General features: G+C 41.9%; 1 protein-coding gene across 5 annotated transcripts; it reads right to left on the reverse strand.

Moving 5' to 3' along the window:
- Window positions 1–3,437: 3,437 nt before the first annotated feature.
- On the reverse strand, window positions 3,438–12,618 carry ABT1 (activator of basal transcription 1). 5 transcript variants are annotated; one of them, XM_020797714.3, is made up of 4 exons: window positions 11,644–12,618; window positions 10,370–10,772; window positions 8,248–8,423; window positions 3,438–4,969 (listed from the first exon to the last, which is right to left on the reverse strand). In XM_020797714.3, exons 2-4 carry the CDS (start codon window positions 10,701–10,703, stop codon window positions 4,631–4,633), a joined length of 849 nt encoding a protein of 282 aa, XP_020653373.3. In that variant the 5' UTR covers window positions 10,704–10,772; window positions 11,644–12,618; the 3' UTR covers window positions 3,438–4,630. The 5 variants fall into 5 exon arrangements, with proteins under 5 accessions (XP_020653373.3, XP_020653374.3, XP_020653375.3 ...); XM_020797715.3 differs by having other exon boundaries at window positions 11,586–12,618; XM_020797716.3 differs by having other exon boundaries at window positions 11,506–12,618.
- Between the last annotated feature and the right edge of the window lie 3,067 nt (window positions 12,619–15,685).

A 15,685-nucleotide genomic window follows, 5' to 3' on the forward strand; every position in this document is an offset into this window, starting at 1 on the left:
CATCATTGGCAGACTCTTTCCTGATGTTTTTATTTCAGTGTCCTAAAGTTCCCTCTGAGATGCTTCTTCCTGGTCTGGTCCAAAATTGTGCTTGTGCAACCGATAAAAGCCTAGTACATTCCTTTTCTATTATTTCAGCAAAGTAAACACTAGGAAGGTAAAGCCTGGGTGGGTTCTGTAAATAGGGTGGCAACTGAGGAGGAGGGAAGATTTGACCTGAATCAAATTAATATGTTTATCTCAGGGGAAACCTAAGCTATTGCTTCCGACAGCTGGGACATGTACAAAACCACCTTACACCAACTCAGACGACGGGCCCTTCTAACCTGGGGTAGTCAACTGTGGCTCTCCAAGGTTTCATGCAGAATTTGTTTTTCACTCTACCTGGGAATCACTGGTCTTTGGTAGTCTCCTTTCTAAGTACTAACAAGGCCTGGCCCTTGCTAGCTTCCAAACTGAGATCAGATCATGTGGTAACACACCTGTGATTACTTCATGCAGGCCAATTTGGAAGAGCAGCTAGGCCTCTCATTCTTGGAAACCACATTCATCCTATAATTAGTCTAACACATTACCCAGAGCCCTGTACACTGCTCTTGGTTTCTTCTATGTTACTGCAAATCAGGATTCCCTGGATGAGCAATGATGCTGAAGTGCCACTGAAGCTTCAACCACACTAATACAGTGCTTTTTACAAACAGGGATCTACCAGCGATGTCCCAAATTAACAGGACTGGGGAATGCAATTATGTTTCACCAAATTACAGTATCTCCTTTTTTTTTTTCCCCACTTTGTCTTTAGGACAAAAAAGGCTGGGTGTAATCAGGTTCTTCTCCAGCTGAAGGGTGGGAATAAGGGTCAGAAGTGTTTTATTTCTTGGCATTTCAACTTCAACTGTTTCAAATGGATCCAACATACTTAACTCAGGTAAGATTTTATAACTGCGGACCTTCACATCAGGAGTAAACAGGTCGCTCCTTACATCAGGGCCGGTCCAAAGCGCTCCCGATTCGTCATTGGTCTCGGGGGCGTGCTCCACACCGCGCAAACAGTGCCACAGCAGGGGTGCCTCGCCCAGTCCCCCTCGCGCGGCTGTTGATTGAAAGAGGGACTGGGGCAAATTACCCTCCTTCCCCCACGCTGGTTGCGTGGGTAGACCACCACCATCCATTCTAGTGGCTCGAGTCTTTCACCACCAGTCTTAGCAATGGGATGGTCCGGGAGTAAACCCTGCTGGTTTGCAAGTTTGGGAATTCTCCTGTCAGTTTCAGAAAGTCATCTAGCTCTACCTCACCTCCTGCTTGTACAGCTTGGTCTCTCGTCTCTCTCTGTCTCTCGCCCGTTACAACACTAAAATTTTGCGCCCTCACTCCCTATTTTATATCGTCCTCCCACACAATCAAATCTAGCTCCTCCCTTTTATCTTCTGCCAGGCAAACCTCCAACATTTCCTTTCTTCTCCCTCCTCTTTATCTCTACCAGGATCCCCTCTACGCAGCCATGGTCCTCCTCAATGACCTGCATCAGTGAGGACGACACACTGCTGGTTCCTCCTTCACACTAGGGAAAATGACGTAGAGCCTCTTTCAAATTCTCAGCATAATAATGGCTCATCTTTCCTACCTGGAAGGATGGGACTGGTGGCATGTTCCATTATTTTTTTCCAGCCATCAATACAAGAATCAACTACTGTTCTGGAAGAAAGAGGAATATTTTCTTTACTTTATTTCTTATATTGATGGAAAGCATGATCATAAAAGAAACCAAAGGCTTGATTTTTGCTGCACAAGAACCAGCACTCCAAACCAATGTGATGAAAGCTAAGATCCAAGGAATTAGTGCTAACTGCAAATGTCGAATCTGCCAAGAAAAAGATGAAACTGCATCACACTTCATCTGCAAATCTCCAAAGACTGCAGAAACAGTTTACAAAATTAGACATATGAGTGGCAAAATTAGTGCACTGGTCATTATGCAAAAATATAACTTGCCAGCCTTCAAAAACCCATGGGAACATCAGATAGAGAAGGTGTCAGAAAATGAGGAAGTCAAGATCTTTTGGGTTTTCCAGATCCAAACTGATAAGGTACCTAACACACTATACAGTACATAGTAGTAACAGAACAAAGAAATGTCTGGATCATTGACACTGTGATTCTGGGGGATTGCCATAGGTGAAAATAAAGAATTGGAAAAACTAACAAAAAACAAAGACATAGCTATCAAAACATCTTGCTTGAGGATGGAACATTTCAGTGATCCCTGTAGTCATCCGGGCTTTGGGAACAATATCAAGAAATTTCACACAGTACTATAAGCAGTTGCAATCTCAGAAATCACACCTACAAAAACAGCAATTTTAGGAACAGCACATACTCTGTCGATATTTAACAGATGCTTAGTTTTTTGGTTAAAACGTATGGAGTTGCCTGGTGGCCGAAGTTCCTTCCATGGAAAGCAGCTCCAGGTGTACTAATACTCTCCATACAATGGAGGGGAAGCTTGGTTGTGTTGTGTGAAGCAGTGTTCTCTTTCTTTTTTCCTTATCTCCTAAGATGAGAAAAAGGCCATCTCACACCATGTAAGAAGAAATAAGGGCCTAGGAATGACTCTGTCAACACAGAGACTCTGCTGTCCCCATTCACATGAGCCACAAACCAACTCTCTGCTGCTGGGAAGGGAGAAATTACACCACTTTTCTCACACTATTGACAATTTTACAAAGCTCTACCATGGCAGCCTTTTTGTTGAATGGTGTTTGCTTCTGTATACAACTACAAGAATTTTATACTTTAGATTTTTTTAAAAAAATTGTTGCATTTTCAAAAGACTGAACAGTGCTCTACTGTACCAAATAAACATTTACCGTATTTTTCGATTTATAAGATCACCCAATGTATAAGACGACACACCCCCTTTTCTAACCCCAAATTAGAAAATTTGATCCCTGCTTTTCCCTTCCTCTTGCTAAGCCACGGACCTTAGCAAAAAGAAGGGAAAAGCAGGGATCAAAGGGCTCCCTTTGACCGCCACTTTTCCTTGCCTTTTGCGAAGCCATGGGGCTTAGCAAAAAGGAAGGGAAGACTCCCTTTGAGTAAAGCAGCCATGGAAGGGCTTCAGGATCAAAGGGCTGCGATCGTGCAGCCCTTTCATCACTGCTTTACCTGAAGGGAGCCTTCCCTTCCTTTTTGCTAAGGCGCGAGGCTTTGCAAAAGGCAGGGAAAAGTGGCTGCCTTCCATATATAAAACGACCTTCATTTTTTTGTCTAATTATTTAAGGGAAAGGTGTCATTTTATACATGGAAAAATATAGTATATAGTTTTATGAGTCCCTCTGGGGGCGATTTTGGCTAAAGGATGCACAAAAATAAGCTATAACATCATGTGTTCTTTCCATTGTCTTTTCCCAAAATGAAAAGCTTCACACACTGTAGCCTTTCTTTGTAGTAAAAGTACTCCAGTCCCCTTTATTGGTTTGCATTATCAAGCAAAACTTTACTTTTGAGACCAATGCTGAGCATTTTTAATCCCAACTACAATAAATCAGGTGCTTTCTTTGCCTGATCAGTGGCTCCTTTACAGATTTCTCTCTCACACACTTAATTTTGACATATTCTCATTAAACAATAACAGACATAATCATCACTACGAAGAAAGATGTGTGGTTTTTTTTTTTTTTAAAGATTTGGCACTTTTCTCAAAAAGTGAAAATAATTTGAATCAGAAATATAATGCAAACTTTATACAAGATCTTGAACAGATGAGCAAACTTAATCTCAAGAGAACAGTTTTAGAAAAACTATCTTTTTAGCCTGACAATAATCACTTCAGCTTGGCAACAACCAGGGGCTAAAATCCGGTTGCTTAGGTAGTAAGTCACAACTACAGAAAGCCACTGAATGACTGGGGGTTTGGTGAATCAGCTTCTCTGTAAGTTCCAGGGATTTGATGGGCTTACTCTGGTTGTGATACCACATTCAGTTACAGCATTTCAGCTACTATCTTCATCAATACTGCTATTATAACTTGAAAGGCCTGGTATGAAATATAATTTCATGTCCTTCTTGTGCCTAGAATTCACGTTTTGACATTCCCTTTTAAATGGCAGAAATGGCAGCAGGAATATGTTGCATTTTCACACACTATACCAAGCTCTATAAAAGGGTGTTGGCTTGTTTCTTTCATTACCTTTGTTTTCCAAATGAGGATCTTGGTTCACATTAACAAATAAATGCCAGCTAATTTCAGCTCCAAACCTACCTCACTCATTTACCTAGAAATTAATTCAGAGCATGTCAGGATGCAATGGCCAGGCTCAACCCCATCCATGGGAAGATGGGGACAATCTCGTTGTTGTCAAATCCCCATGGGGGAACACTCTGAACGCTGGCTAGGCAACACTGGACAGCTCTGAAAAGAGGCTCTGCACAGCAGAATAACTTGGCTATTAATTTTGTTAATATCCACAGCACATCCATAAGAAGTGCCAAAGATCTGCTGATACAACATTAATAACTTCTCTTCCTTTGTCTGATGACACACTTTTGTCTGATAGGCTTGTCAACAGCCTGGCTGCCACCTCCTGGTCCAAGACAGCGAGCGAATCCTGTATCCCAACGGGGTCCACCACTACTGCTGGACATTGAAGATCTTGGTCAACAAGGAACTGTTTGATAGGGATTTCTGCTGTATCTCTGCAGCCCGGGCCAGCTGCTGCTTCAGACGTTTCTTCCCTTTGCTGGTCTGGATTTCATCCTCAGTACGACGCTGGACAAAGCCCCAGCTCTTTTCTTCCTGTTCTCCCTGATGGCTCCTCTGTGAGAAGCGCTTGCTCTTCTCCACATTCTGCAGGTAGAAATTAGTCTCACGTTTGGCCTGCGAAACTTCAGCACGCATGCGCTGCTGCCGGACTTGCCGTTCATAAGCAAGACGTTCACTCAGGTGAGTCCATTTGAAACGGTGCAAGTACTGGGGCAAAAGCAAAGAAAAAAACTTAATTCTTATTGAGATGCCATCATGGAACTCCTTATTATCTGTTATGCAGTAAGAGGTGAGCAACTTGTGTCCCTCCAGATGTGGTTGGATTGGAATGCCCAACATTTCTCACCATTTGGGGTGACTGATGGGGAACAACTGCAGGTTCACAAGCTGCCAGCTCCTAAAAGATATGAAATCAGAGGTAGCCAATTTATGGATTTTCAAAGGCCACTGTGCTTTCCACCCATTCACCCATGGGTCTGACATTCTCACAGCTGGTCAGACTACAATAAAATTTTGCAGTACGAAGAAGTGAACTCTCCACTCCTTGCAACTTACAGTGGTGCCTCGCTTAACGAGTGCACCATTTAACGAAGAATCCGCATAGCGACCCGTTTTTTGCGGTCGCTAATGCCGCCGGGTGCAGAAAATGGCCGCCCACACCCTTTTTGTGCCCTGCCCTCGCTTACCGAGGGCGCGAAAATGGCGGCACTATGGAGAAACGGTGAGTTTAAGAGCCATAGGAACACATTAAACTAAGTTTAATGCGTTTCTATGGCATTTTCCGTTCCGTATAGTGATGTTTCCCCATAGCAACGGTTAATTCGGAACGGATTAACCTCGCTATGCGGGGCACCACTGTAATTTCAAACGCCTGCTGTGAGGAAACAACGTATACCTCTAGGAAAAGCAATCTTCTCCTCTCTCAGCAACCTTTTGGATAAGAAACAGGAAGGAAGAACAAGGAGGCTTAAGCCACTGTTGGATTTAAACCTCAACACCACCACTGGCCTCTAATACAGTGGTTCCCAACCTGGTGTAACCCAGATGTTCCTGGACTGCAACTCCCAGAAGCCATCACCACTAGCTGTGCTAGCCAGGGTTTCTGGGAGTTGCAGTCCAAGATCACCTGGGTTTCCCAAGATTGGGGACCACAGGTCTAATACAATAGTTCCCAACCTTGGGTTCCCAGATGTTATTGGACTAAAACACCCAGTTGTCTTCACGACTAGTTGTGCTGGCAAGGATTTCTGGAAGTTGTAGTCTAAGAACATCTCGGGACCCAAGGTTGGGAAACATTGGTTTAATACAATGTCCATAAAGTGGGGTTATCAGCTTGGATTGTCCAGATGTTTTGGACTACAGCGTCCATAATCCATCACCATTGGCTAGCACTAAATCTAAAAGAAGATTGTACAGGGTCATAGTTCCATACACTTGTCCTAATGGAATAAGTTCTTGACAAAATTGAGATTCCTCAGCTTTTGCTCCACAGAGATGAAGCATACAGAGTTTGCCAAAATGAAGTCATCGAAACATGTGAGAAAAGACTGAGAAATTTACAGGCTTTCTCAAAAATAAGCCCAAGAGGCCAATTTGGCATCAATCTATTACTCTTCCAAAATGTACACGGTTTAATAATATGTATTATATTTAGTAATATTGCAATTTAAAAGAGATTATTTATTTTACTTGGAAGTGAAACATTGGAAATCTAGGTAAATCTAGACAGCTTGATTTGCTCATCAGAACAACCACAGGCCAAGTAGTGGCTGAAATCCTGTTGCAGAGCTCTGTGTGCACAACAATGATGTCATCAGTAGTGGCAAATCACCACTAATTAAAAATAAAATTCTACTAACTAAAAGTGATTCAGAGTGCATGCAACTTGTACACAAAGCAATAAAGTGGCATGCATCTTGAAATCACCGAAGGAAGCCTTTAATCAGTGGTGACTTGCCACTGATGCTGATGTCATCACTGTTGTGCACACGGAAGTGTCCAAAAGAATTACAGCCAGAGGTACTTTTAAGAGCTGTTCCTGACCAAGGGGCTGCCATTTGACCATCCCACTGTTCTTTGAGGGAATAGCCTCAACTGACCCACATTAGCACCACCATAGACATATACACATGTACACAGTATCAAGGGGCTGAGCAAACCCATATGGTTTACTAAATCAGTTGATCTCACATTTTATGAAGACAAAATGGAAGTAAAAGGGTGGCAGAGACCTACAGAGCTTTTTAAAAAATATTAATTTTAATAAGGTAACAATAAACAAAACACCACTAACATATCAACTTAAAAAGAAACACAAATATAACACACATTTTCAACTCTGTGCTCCCCACTGCCCTCCTGACTAATTTATGTATTTATTTTACTTTATGTTTCTCCAGAAATATAGCAATTCATATCCAGGGGTATAATCTTTCCCTTTCTCAAACACATGTACCTTCAGCCAGATGGCTGGTATAAAAAATGAAATAAATAAATAAATATGTACTAAGAATAAATTTTGTATTTCTTTAAAATTATTTATATTCAATATTAATTTTCTAAACTTGATTTCATAGATAAGTTTGCCAATTAATGGCCACATTCCATATTTCTTTATATCATTCCTCCATGTTGTTATTCTTCTTCAAATTCTTTGCAAATACCAACCTTGGCACAGTTACCATAATAATAATTCCCTTTCTTCCCCTTTTAGCTGATTAGTATTAACCATATTCAACAAAGCTATCACTGGAGACATTTGTACATCAATACCCATAACTTCCACAATCTCTTTAAAAATCATTGACGACTCCTTCCTCATTTCACAAGTCCACCATACGGTATATGTAAATATGTCCCAGAGACATAGAGAACTAAGTCAGAACTCGCCTAACCTGAGTGAGAGAATATTTGGTATCTTCAGAGGCCCAGATACAACCTTAACTCTCTATTTTTCCATGAGCCAGAAGGTGAATTTGGGGTTTAAGATACAAGAGCAATTACAGTAGTGCCCCGCTTGACGACGAAATCGCTTGACAATGAGTTTTTTGCGATCGCTACTGCGATTGCAAAATGATGGTTCCAATGGGGTTTTTTCGCATTACGTTGATTAGGAGCCTGCTTCGCAAACCATTTGTTCGCTAAACGATGATTTTTCTGGTTCAGCAAAATGACTTCCCTCCCTTTGCAAAATGGCTGCTTTCTGGACCCCTGCTTTGGAAGATAGCGATTTTAAACAGCTGATTGGCGGTTTTCTATGGGCGATCTTTGCTGGACAATGAGGTATTTCTCCACTGGAATGCATTAACCGGTTTTCAATGCATTCCAATGGTTTTTTTTTCACTTGGCAACGATTTCGCTTAACAGTGATTTTCCTGGAACGGATTACCACTGTCAAGCACGGCACCACTGTATATACACAGTGGATAACATGAAAATTGGAACGTCCTTATTTACTGGAACAGCTTCCAAAACATACACCTTACCTTCATATTCCAGAGATCATAGTGGAATTTGCTTTTCTTGCGCACACCCATGGGTGTGTTGTGCAAACTGGTAGCAACCAACTTTGCTACACGCTTATCCCGGAATTCAACCCAGCCTTCAGTGAAGTTTTTGGCATTACTTCCAGCCTTCTTCTTTTTCTTTCGTATATATCGTTCTGAGGAACACAAAAAGTGAAATGGATCATATGCTGTTCAGAACTAGGTTTCAAATATCAGCTCAGACCAATACCTATCCCTTAGGTCACTGACGTCACACTGGAACTTGGCTATTCTTCTATATGGAAAAGAGGTTTGTCAATTATTTAAAAAACATTTCTATCTGCGGCAAAATTTTAATCGGATATAATTACAGTGGTGTGAAGGAACTATATCAGGTTATGCATTTCTAGTAAAAGATCTGTACTATTATTTTGTTGTTATTATTGTTTCCATGTACATTAAATATAAATATTTTTAAAAGGGAAAAACATTAAATGGTATTAAACTTAATTTGAATTATTTAAAAGCTTCCTTTCCCCTTTTTAAGTTCTAAGGGCTCTCAGGAAGTATTTGGGAACCTCAGGATGGGGGGCGGGAGTTAATAGCCAAAAATCACTGCCAGACTGCCACCAATCAAATCATGACCACCAGAAGTGACCCAGCAGTTATATTTTATAATTAAGCCCCCCCCCAAAAAATCCCAAGCCTCCCAAATGCTTCCACAGGGCAAAATGGATCCTTGGAATCTAAAAAGGAATGGTAGAGACAGGAAGCTTTTAATTAATTGAAAATTAAATTTCATCAACAGAAGCTGATAACCTTATCCACTTCCACCACAAAAACTGACACCCATTGGGATCTTGCCCAATAAACTGTACCATAATTCAGTTGCAGCATCATGCACTAAGCAAGGCCCTGAGGTCAGTCTTCATCTAACTCACCCTAGCTTTCATCCAGCTCCCTTTACACATGACAGTTCAAAAGAGACTGCGCCCAACTCACTACAGTGGTGCATTGACTTACAAACTTAATCTGTTCTGGAAGATGGGTTGTAACTCAAAATGGTCATAAATCGAAGCACCATTTCCCATAGAAATGCATTGAAATGCAATTAATCCATTCAGGCCGAAGAAAAAAAATTCACCAAAAAACCCAACAATGCAAGACCCATTGGAAACGCAATTAATCCGTTCTGGCCAAAGGAAAACAAAAACAAAAAGCAAACAAACCATGCAAGACACATTGGAAATGAAAAAAAAAACCACAAAGCAAACAACCGCGGCAAGACCCATTGGAAATGGGGAAAAGAACAACAACAAAAAAAACCTGCAAGACCCATCACAGCATAGAAACATAACCCCAGCACCCAGCCCAACCCCATACAATCTCAGAAATCACACAATCACACCTACAAAAAACAGCAATATTAGGAACAGCATACATACTGTGTCGATATTTAACAGATACTTAGGTTTTTGGTTAAACTTGTATCTGTTGCATAACCATGGTGCCCCGCTAGACGCTTACCCCGGTAGACGATGAAATTGCTTCACGATGAGTATTTTGCGATTGCAAAATGGTGTTTAGATGGGGAAAATCCACTTGACGATGATCAGAAATTATTGTCAAGCGGGGCACCACTGTACCAGCCAATGTTTTTCTAATTTCAACTATGTCTGGTGTTTTTTAATCATCATCATAACCACAAAACCCACCCAGAACAGCCAGTTTTTAAAAAGCAGAAAACAGCCAGTTTTTAAAAAGCAGAAAGCAGCCTAGGCAGTCTGAAGCCTCCTCCAAACACACACACTCTAACCACTGGGGTGAAAGAATTACAAAGAAGCAGCCTTTTCACCATCAAGGGTTATCAATTTGCATTCCCTGTCTTTTTTCTGGTTGTACCTCAAAGCTCCGATCACAAGTAGAAGCAAATTTTGCAACCGGAGTTGGTCGTAACTTGAAATGGTCTTAAATTGGGACGGTTGTAAGTCGAGGCACCAGTGTATTTTGCTTTAAAATTTTTAACTCTGGCAACAGTTTTCCTAGCCCTACCTAATTCATGCAACACAGCTTCCCTCTCACCTTCTTACACATCCAAGCATACATGCCCAAACAGGCTCACCTTCAGGCTGCAGGAAAATACGTCCCACTTCACCATAGACACTCAGCAGGTTACGAACATGCCGGGGCCGGAAGCGGGGTGGGATGTGACCAAGGTAAATAATGCCAGGAACAACCTTTTTGCTGCCAGTTTCATGCGGTAGATCCAGCTGAGCATCACTTTCTACTTCCTTGGTTTCCAACCCAGCCTTTTCGGTGACATTGTGACCCAAATGCACCGCATCTTCCCCGTCTTTCTTCTCTGCCACAGTTCCCTCTCCTCCCTCTTGATCATCCATGACAAAATCTCCATGTGGGGGTGTCAGCTGATGCTGCTCTATACCTTTGCTAGACATCCACTCGGTTTTTTAACTACTAACATGAGATGCATGGAAGGCGAGCACAGTTGGAAGGCTATTTTCTTCCTGCAATACAAAAGACAAACTGTTAAAAAGAAGATTCAGGAAATCTAAAAGGGAAGCATTATACCCCAAACTTTTATTGCTTGCACACTAACTTCTCTAATGTGTTACTACAACCAATATTACTTGAGATTCACACTGAACCTTATTCCACAGCTGCAGGTGGCCTACTTGCACCAGTGATGTGACAAGCAATAGGAATCTGAAATATGGCTAGACAAGGCCATCTCTTGGTGGCATCCAGTCCACAGCCTACCCTCATGCTTGCTTCTCTCACACACCCCACCTCTTCTCCCACAAGTTCAATTCCTGCCATCCCTTTCTGCCTTGATTTGCCAGTCTCGGGCTTTGCTCGCTCAATGAAACGCACCGAAGGTCGCCATGATAACTATTCACAAGTGTTATGATAACACCTCCTGCAGATACATCCCACTTCCTATTTTAAGTCCATAATGAAGAAAAGGGCGCGGGGTTGCTGGACTGCAATGGACTTCCACCACCTTCCAATTGCTCCTGGACATCAGTTCTCATCCGTCTCAGTCAACAGGATCAAGGGTGGGGGGATGATGAGATTTGCAGTCCAACAGCACACAGAAACGCCCTGCAGTAACCACTGTAGGCACCCCATGGCTGAAATACCAGCCACTAATCCCTTCCACCTACCCAGCAACCCAACTCTTTCCCTTCCTTCCTTCTCTCCTCCTCTCTTTAACATTGTGTCACATGTTCTCGAAACCTGGAGAGTTTTCTAGGCTTCCCCCGATACTGTTCAGCCGGGAGTCTGAAGAAGGGGACCGGCATCGACGAAAGCCTTACACAGAAATCAGTCGGTCAGCTGCAACCTTGCCGCTGAGTCTGTTTAGATTACGCTTACCCGAAAAGGGATTTGAAACACATGGAAAGAAAGGCACTCCGTCGCGAAAACTTCGAGGAACTACAACCTCACGTACGGCTCTTGTCGCAAAAGGAGACGCGACTTCCTGCCCCCATAGAGTAAGGAAAACGGAAGAGAGGGGCGCCTGGCTGCAACTTCCGAAACGTAATTTCTAAGGCGCCGTCCGTCCATTCCCTTGCTCTATGGTGAAACCCTCCCGAGTGGAACATCGATATCCATACATGGAAATGATTACCAGATTTTTGTATACTGTACCTTGATTCAACCATCAGTCCAAATGGAGACTGCAGCCGAGAAATCAGAAGAAGACTGAGACTCGGAAGGGCAGCAATGGAAGAATTAATTAGCAAATATTGGCATCCCGTCCAGTCTTAACAAATGAATTAAGGATGATCATGTATTAACAGCTGGTAGCAGGGCATATTAATTATTCCTGCTAAATATTATGACTTGAATTTATATCAGAAGAATAGGGAAGAACAACTCAGTGGGTTAATTAGGACTGAGAAGGGTTGGGTACCCCTTAATTTTTATTCATTCATTAAAAGATTTTTACCCCACCATTCTTAAAGGACCCCAAGGGGGCTTACAACAATTAAAAGACAATATTTAAAAGCTAAAAACATTGAGTATGCAAATATTTTAAAAGTACTGTATTGAAAATGGTCAATAAAATCAATAGTAAAAACACATTTAAAAGCAACAGAGTACAACAATCCTATTTGCAACAGAGCGCAACAACCCCTCTCAGACAGCCAGTCAGTAAGGAAAAGCCTCACACCTTGCTTTTAATTCTCATCAGCCTTAGGAGGACTGGACAGCGTTAAGGGGTTGTGAGATTTGTAGTCCAAAAGATCAGAAGGCTAAAGATTCCCCATCTCTGAACTAAGGGAGGAAGCGAAATGGGTAAAACTGAACACCGCTGATCATCAGCTGCAATCTTGCATGCGAATGAGGCCCACTGAAGTTAAAGAACCACATCTATCATCCCCAATGAGGCCTCACCAGATACTTTTAACTGCTAGTGTGCCATGCAGAATTTATTCAACCATTAAAGGTGCTTTATCCAATATATGTGTATGGCTCTGGCCTGGCCTCCTGCCAGTCCTCTATAATGTCGTTGGTCTTTTGCCATGTATGATAGCAAACGATCCACTCCTAGAGGAAGCTGTCAGGTGTGTTTCTTCCTTAGCTCCTGAACCACCCCCTCCTATATAAGTAATTCTTGTGGAACCTAGGACTTAGGTTCCTTTGTAAGGATGTTAAAATTTGTGAGTCACCTTTTCATTGCATTTCTGAGGGTGTGACACCAAATTTTGTTAACCTGTCCAAGTTCTATATCCTGTTGTAAGGCATTCTCCCCTCCTCACAGAAACCAATGTTTAATTTTTGGGCATTTCTCCCCAAAGACGTATGTTCTTTTCAAGCCTTTTTACTCATATTTGTATTTTTATTTACTTCTCCTTTGACTAAAATGTGTTTCTGGGGATTGTTCAAATACACATATTTTTAGTTAAGCATTTTTTTCAAGGTATTGTGTGTGGTCAAAAGGCCATGTAATCCACAATGGCAAGAAGAGTTGCATTCTGTTGGAAGTCTTAATACCTCCTGAGATTCGCGCGGCTCCCTCGCTGGGCATTTTTAAGAAACAATTGAAAACACTGATGTATAGGCAGGCTTTCCCAACAGATAATCCCTGACGATTTTTCTTTTATATTCTTTGATTTCCATTTTTGTCTATTTGTAATGTTTTTAATAATTTTATTTTTGCTCTAATTGTAAGCCGCCTAGAGTGGTCTAGTATGACCAGATAGGCGGGATAGAAATAAAATAAATAAATAAATAAATAAAATTAATAATAACAATTGTGTGCTGTCAAGTCAATTCTGGCTTATGGTGACCCTTTCCAGGGTTTTCTAGGTACAGAATACACAGAAGTGGTTTCCCATTCCCGTCTTCTGGGGGGGGGGGTCCCTGGGACTGTGCAGCTTGTTGAAAGCCACTCAGGCTGGCTCTTTTCTCTGGAGGCATAGTGGGGAATTGAACTCTCAGACTCTGGTTCTTCAGCCAGATACCACACTGAGCTATCCAGCCTTTGGCCACTTTTATAGACTACAGCTCCTAGAATATCTCAGGCATTGGGATTCTGGAGTTTGCAATCTTGTAGCTGTAGAGCTGGAAAGAGCCCCCAAGGTTCTTTGAAATCCAACCACTGTCAAAATGGGACAGTTAAAACACCTTGACCATCCAGTCTCTGTTTAAGAAATCTCCAATGAGGAAATGTTCATCACCACCAGGTAATCTCTATGCCACTTGTCAAACAGTTTTTTCCTGTCAGTCCAAAAACTGACTTTCCTGAGCACTACCACAGGGCAGCCAACACCCAGCATGTACAGAAATCCAACATCTCCACCTCAGCATCATAATATTTGTCATCTGTCACTGCCACTTTTTACTGTGACAAAACAGGACCATTATTAAGCCTTAACTCCTTATTTCAAGTAACATTCCTGTTGTTTAATTATCAAATAGTTGAAGCTGACACACACAAGGCCCAAGCTTGGGTTCAAATCTGGTTCATTAAAGAAGAGAAGCCATGCAAATAATGGGGGCTAGAGGCCTGAAAGGAAGGTTTGAAAGCCTTGTTCTTCAATGCTAAGAGCCAGAAGATCTACAGAAAGCTTTTTTTAAAAAAAATATCTAAAAATATGAGTAAATGAGAGACAATCTTTGAAGCAGGATCATGAAACTACAGTGGTCCTCATTAACTGCAGCCCTGGTGTGATGCTTTTAGAACAGGCATGCCTATAAATAGCACCAGTCAAGGGGCTGTGTGACAGAAGTTTCAGAGTCAAATATATCTTTTACACACAGAGTGAGGTTTCTGAAGCAAAAATTTAACAACAAAACCGCTGCAGCATCAGACAATTAATTGGTTCTTGGCTAATCTCAGTGGTGTTTCTCTGTGTGCAGCACAATTAAATTTGCATTTTAATGAAATCATCCTAGTCAAAATGATTCTGCTTTGGAGATAGCCTACATCGCCCACAATAAGTGAAGTGTAACAAGTGAAAGAACTGTTGCATGCAAATGAGTCATGAGAGAGAGTCACAGCCCAATACGCATACAATACTTCCGAAGTCATCAAAACTAGCCCCTTGGCTCTTTAACGGAGAAGGAATAAGGGCAAAATTCAGTCAGAAGAAAGATGGGGAAAAAGGGTGGAAACCAAAGCAAATGGCAATATGAGATTTACAAGCCAAAGTGGAAAGGGAAATAGACCGAATGTAGTGTCTCTTATCATAAGAACATAGCAACAAGCACAAGACTAGCATTTGCCATCAGTGAAGACTTAGAGCCTGTCCACACACTGGCATATAATTATGATGTATGGTTCCCTGACAGCACTGTTTGGCATGGGGTAAAAAAGACCTCATCCGCCTGTGTTTCTACATAAAATCCTCTACCCCTTAAGAGCTGGCCTGTATCCTTCTGGTACAGGGCTTGGCCATGCAACCTTTTGGCAATGATTCATTGACACACAAAATAGCTCTTTGCTCTGCCCTTCCCGGAAAGGTACCAAGAGTTAAAATAGACTGTACTGAAGGTAAGGGCCTTTTAAGCACTGGCTGGATCGCACCAAATTTCACAGTGCAGATTGTCATGCAAAAACAGGTGGGACTGCGGTTCCTTTAATAGTTGAAGAGAGTATTTCCTCTATATTCCCTCAATGACAAATCGTAACACCTGAAACTCCCCATCCACAACTATTAAAAGCTCAGGGACTGTACAGGGTATTGCGTTTTACCTTTGTCCACCCTAAGCCATCATACACTAGGCTAGGGCAGGAACTTGAAGGAAAATTCCTGTGATTCACCTTTCTCTCACTAGGTGGTGCTAGATAACTAGATTACTTTTTAGTCCCGCCCTTTGCCATTTCTAAACACTGAAAGAAGACGGGCGGAATGTCCCCGCTGGGCTGCCTATTAATGATGCCACAGTACTTCAAAACTCAAGCAGG

Source organism: Pogona vitticeps, chromosome 2 (genome assembly GCF_051106095.1).
Source record: "Pogona vitticeps strain Pit_001003342236 chromosome 2, PviZW2.1, whole genome shotgun sequence".
In the NCBI taxonomy this organism is placed as follows: Eukaryota; Metazoa; Chordata; class Lepidosauria; order Squamata; family Agamidae; genus Pogona; species Pogona vitticeps.

Coding starts and splice junctions, on each gene's coding strand:
- ABT1 (XM_020797714.3), bottom strand. CDS start 10,703: ATGTCTAGCAAAGGTATAGAGCAGCATCAGCTGACACCCCCACATGGA. Junction 8,424..10,369: donor TATTTTCCTGCAGCCTGAAG/GTGAGCCTGTTT, acceptor TGTGTTCCTCAG/AACGATATATACGAAAGAAA. Junction 4,970..8,247: donor ATGATCTCTGGAATATGAAG/GTAAGGTGTATG, acceptor CTTTTGCCCCAG/TACTTGCACCGTTTCAAATG.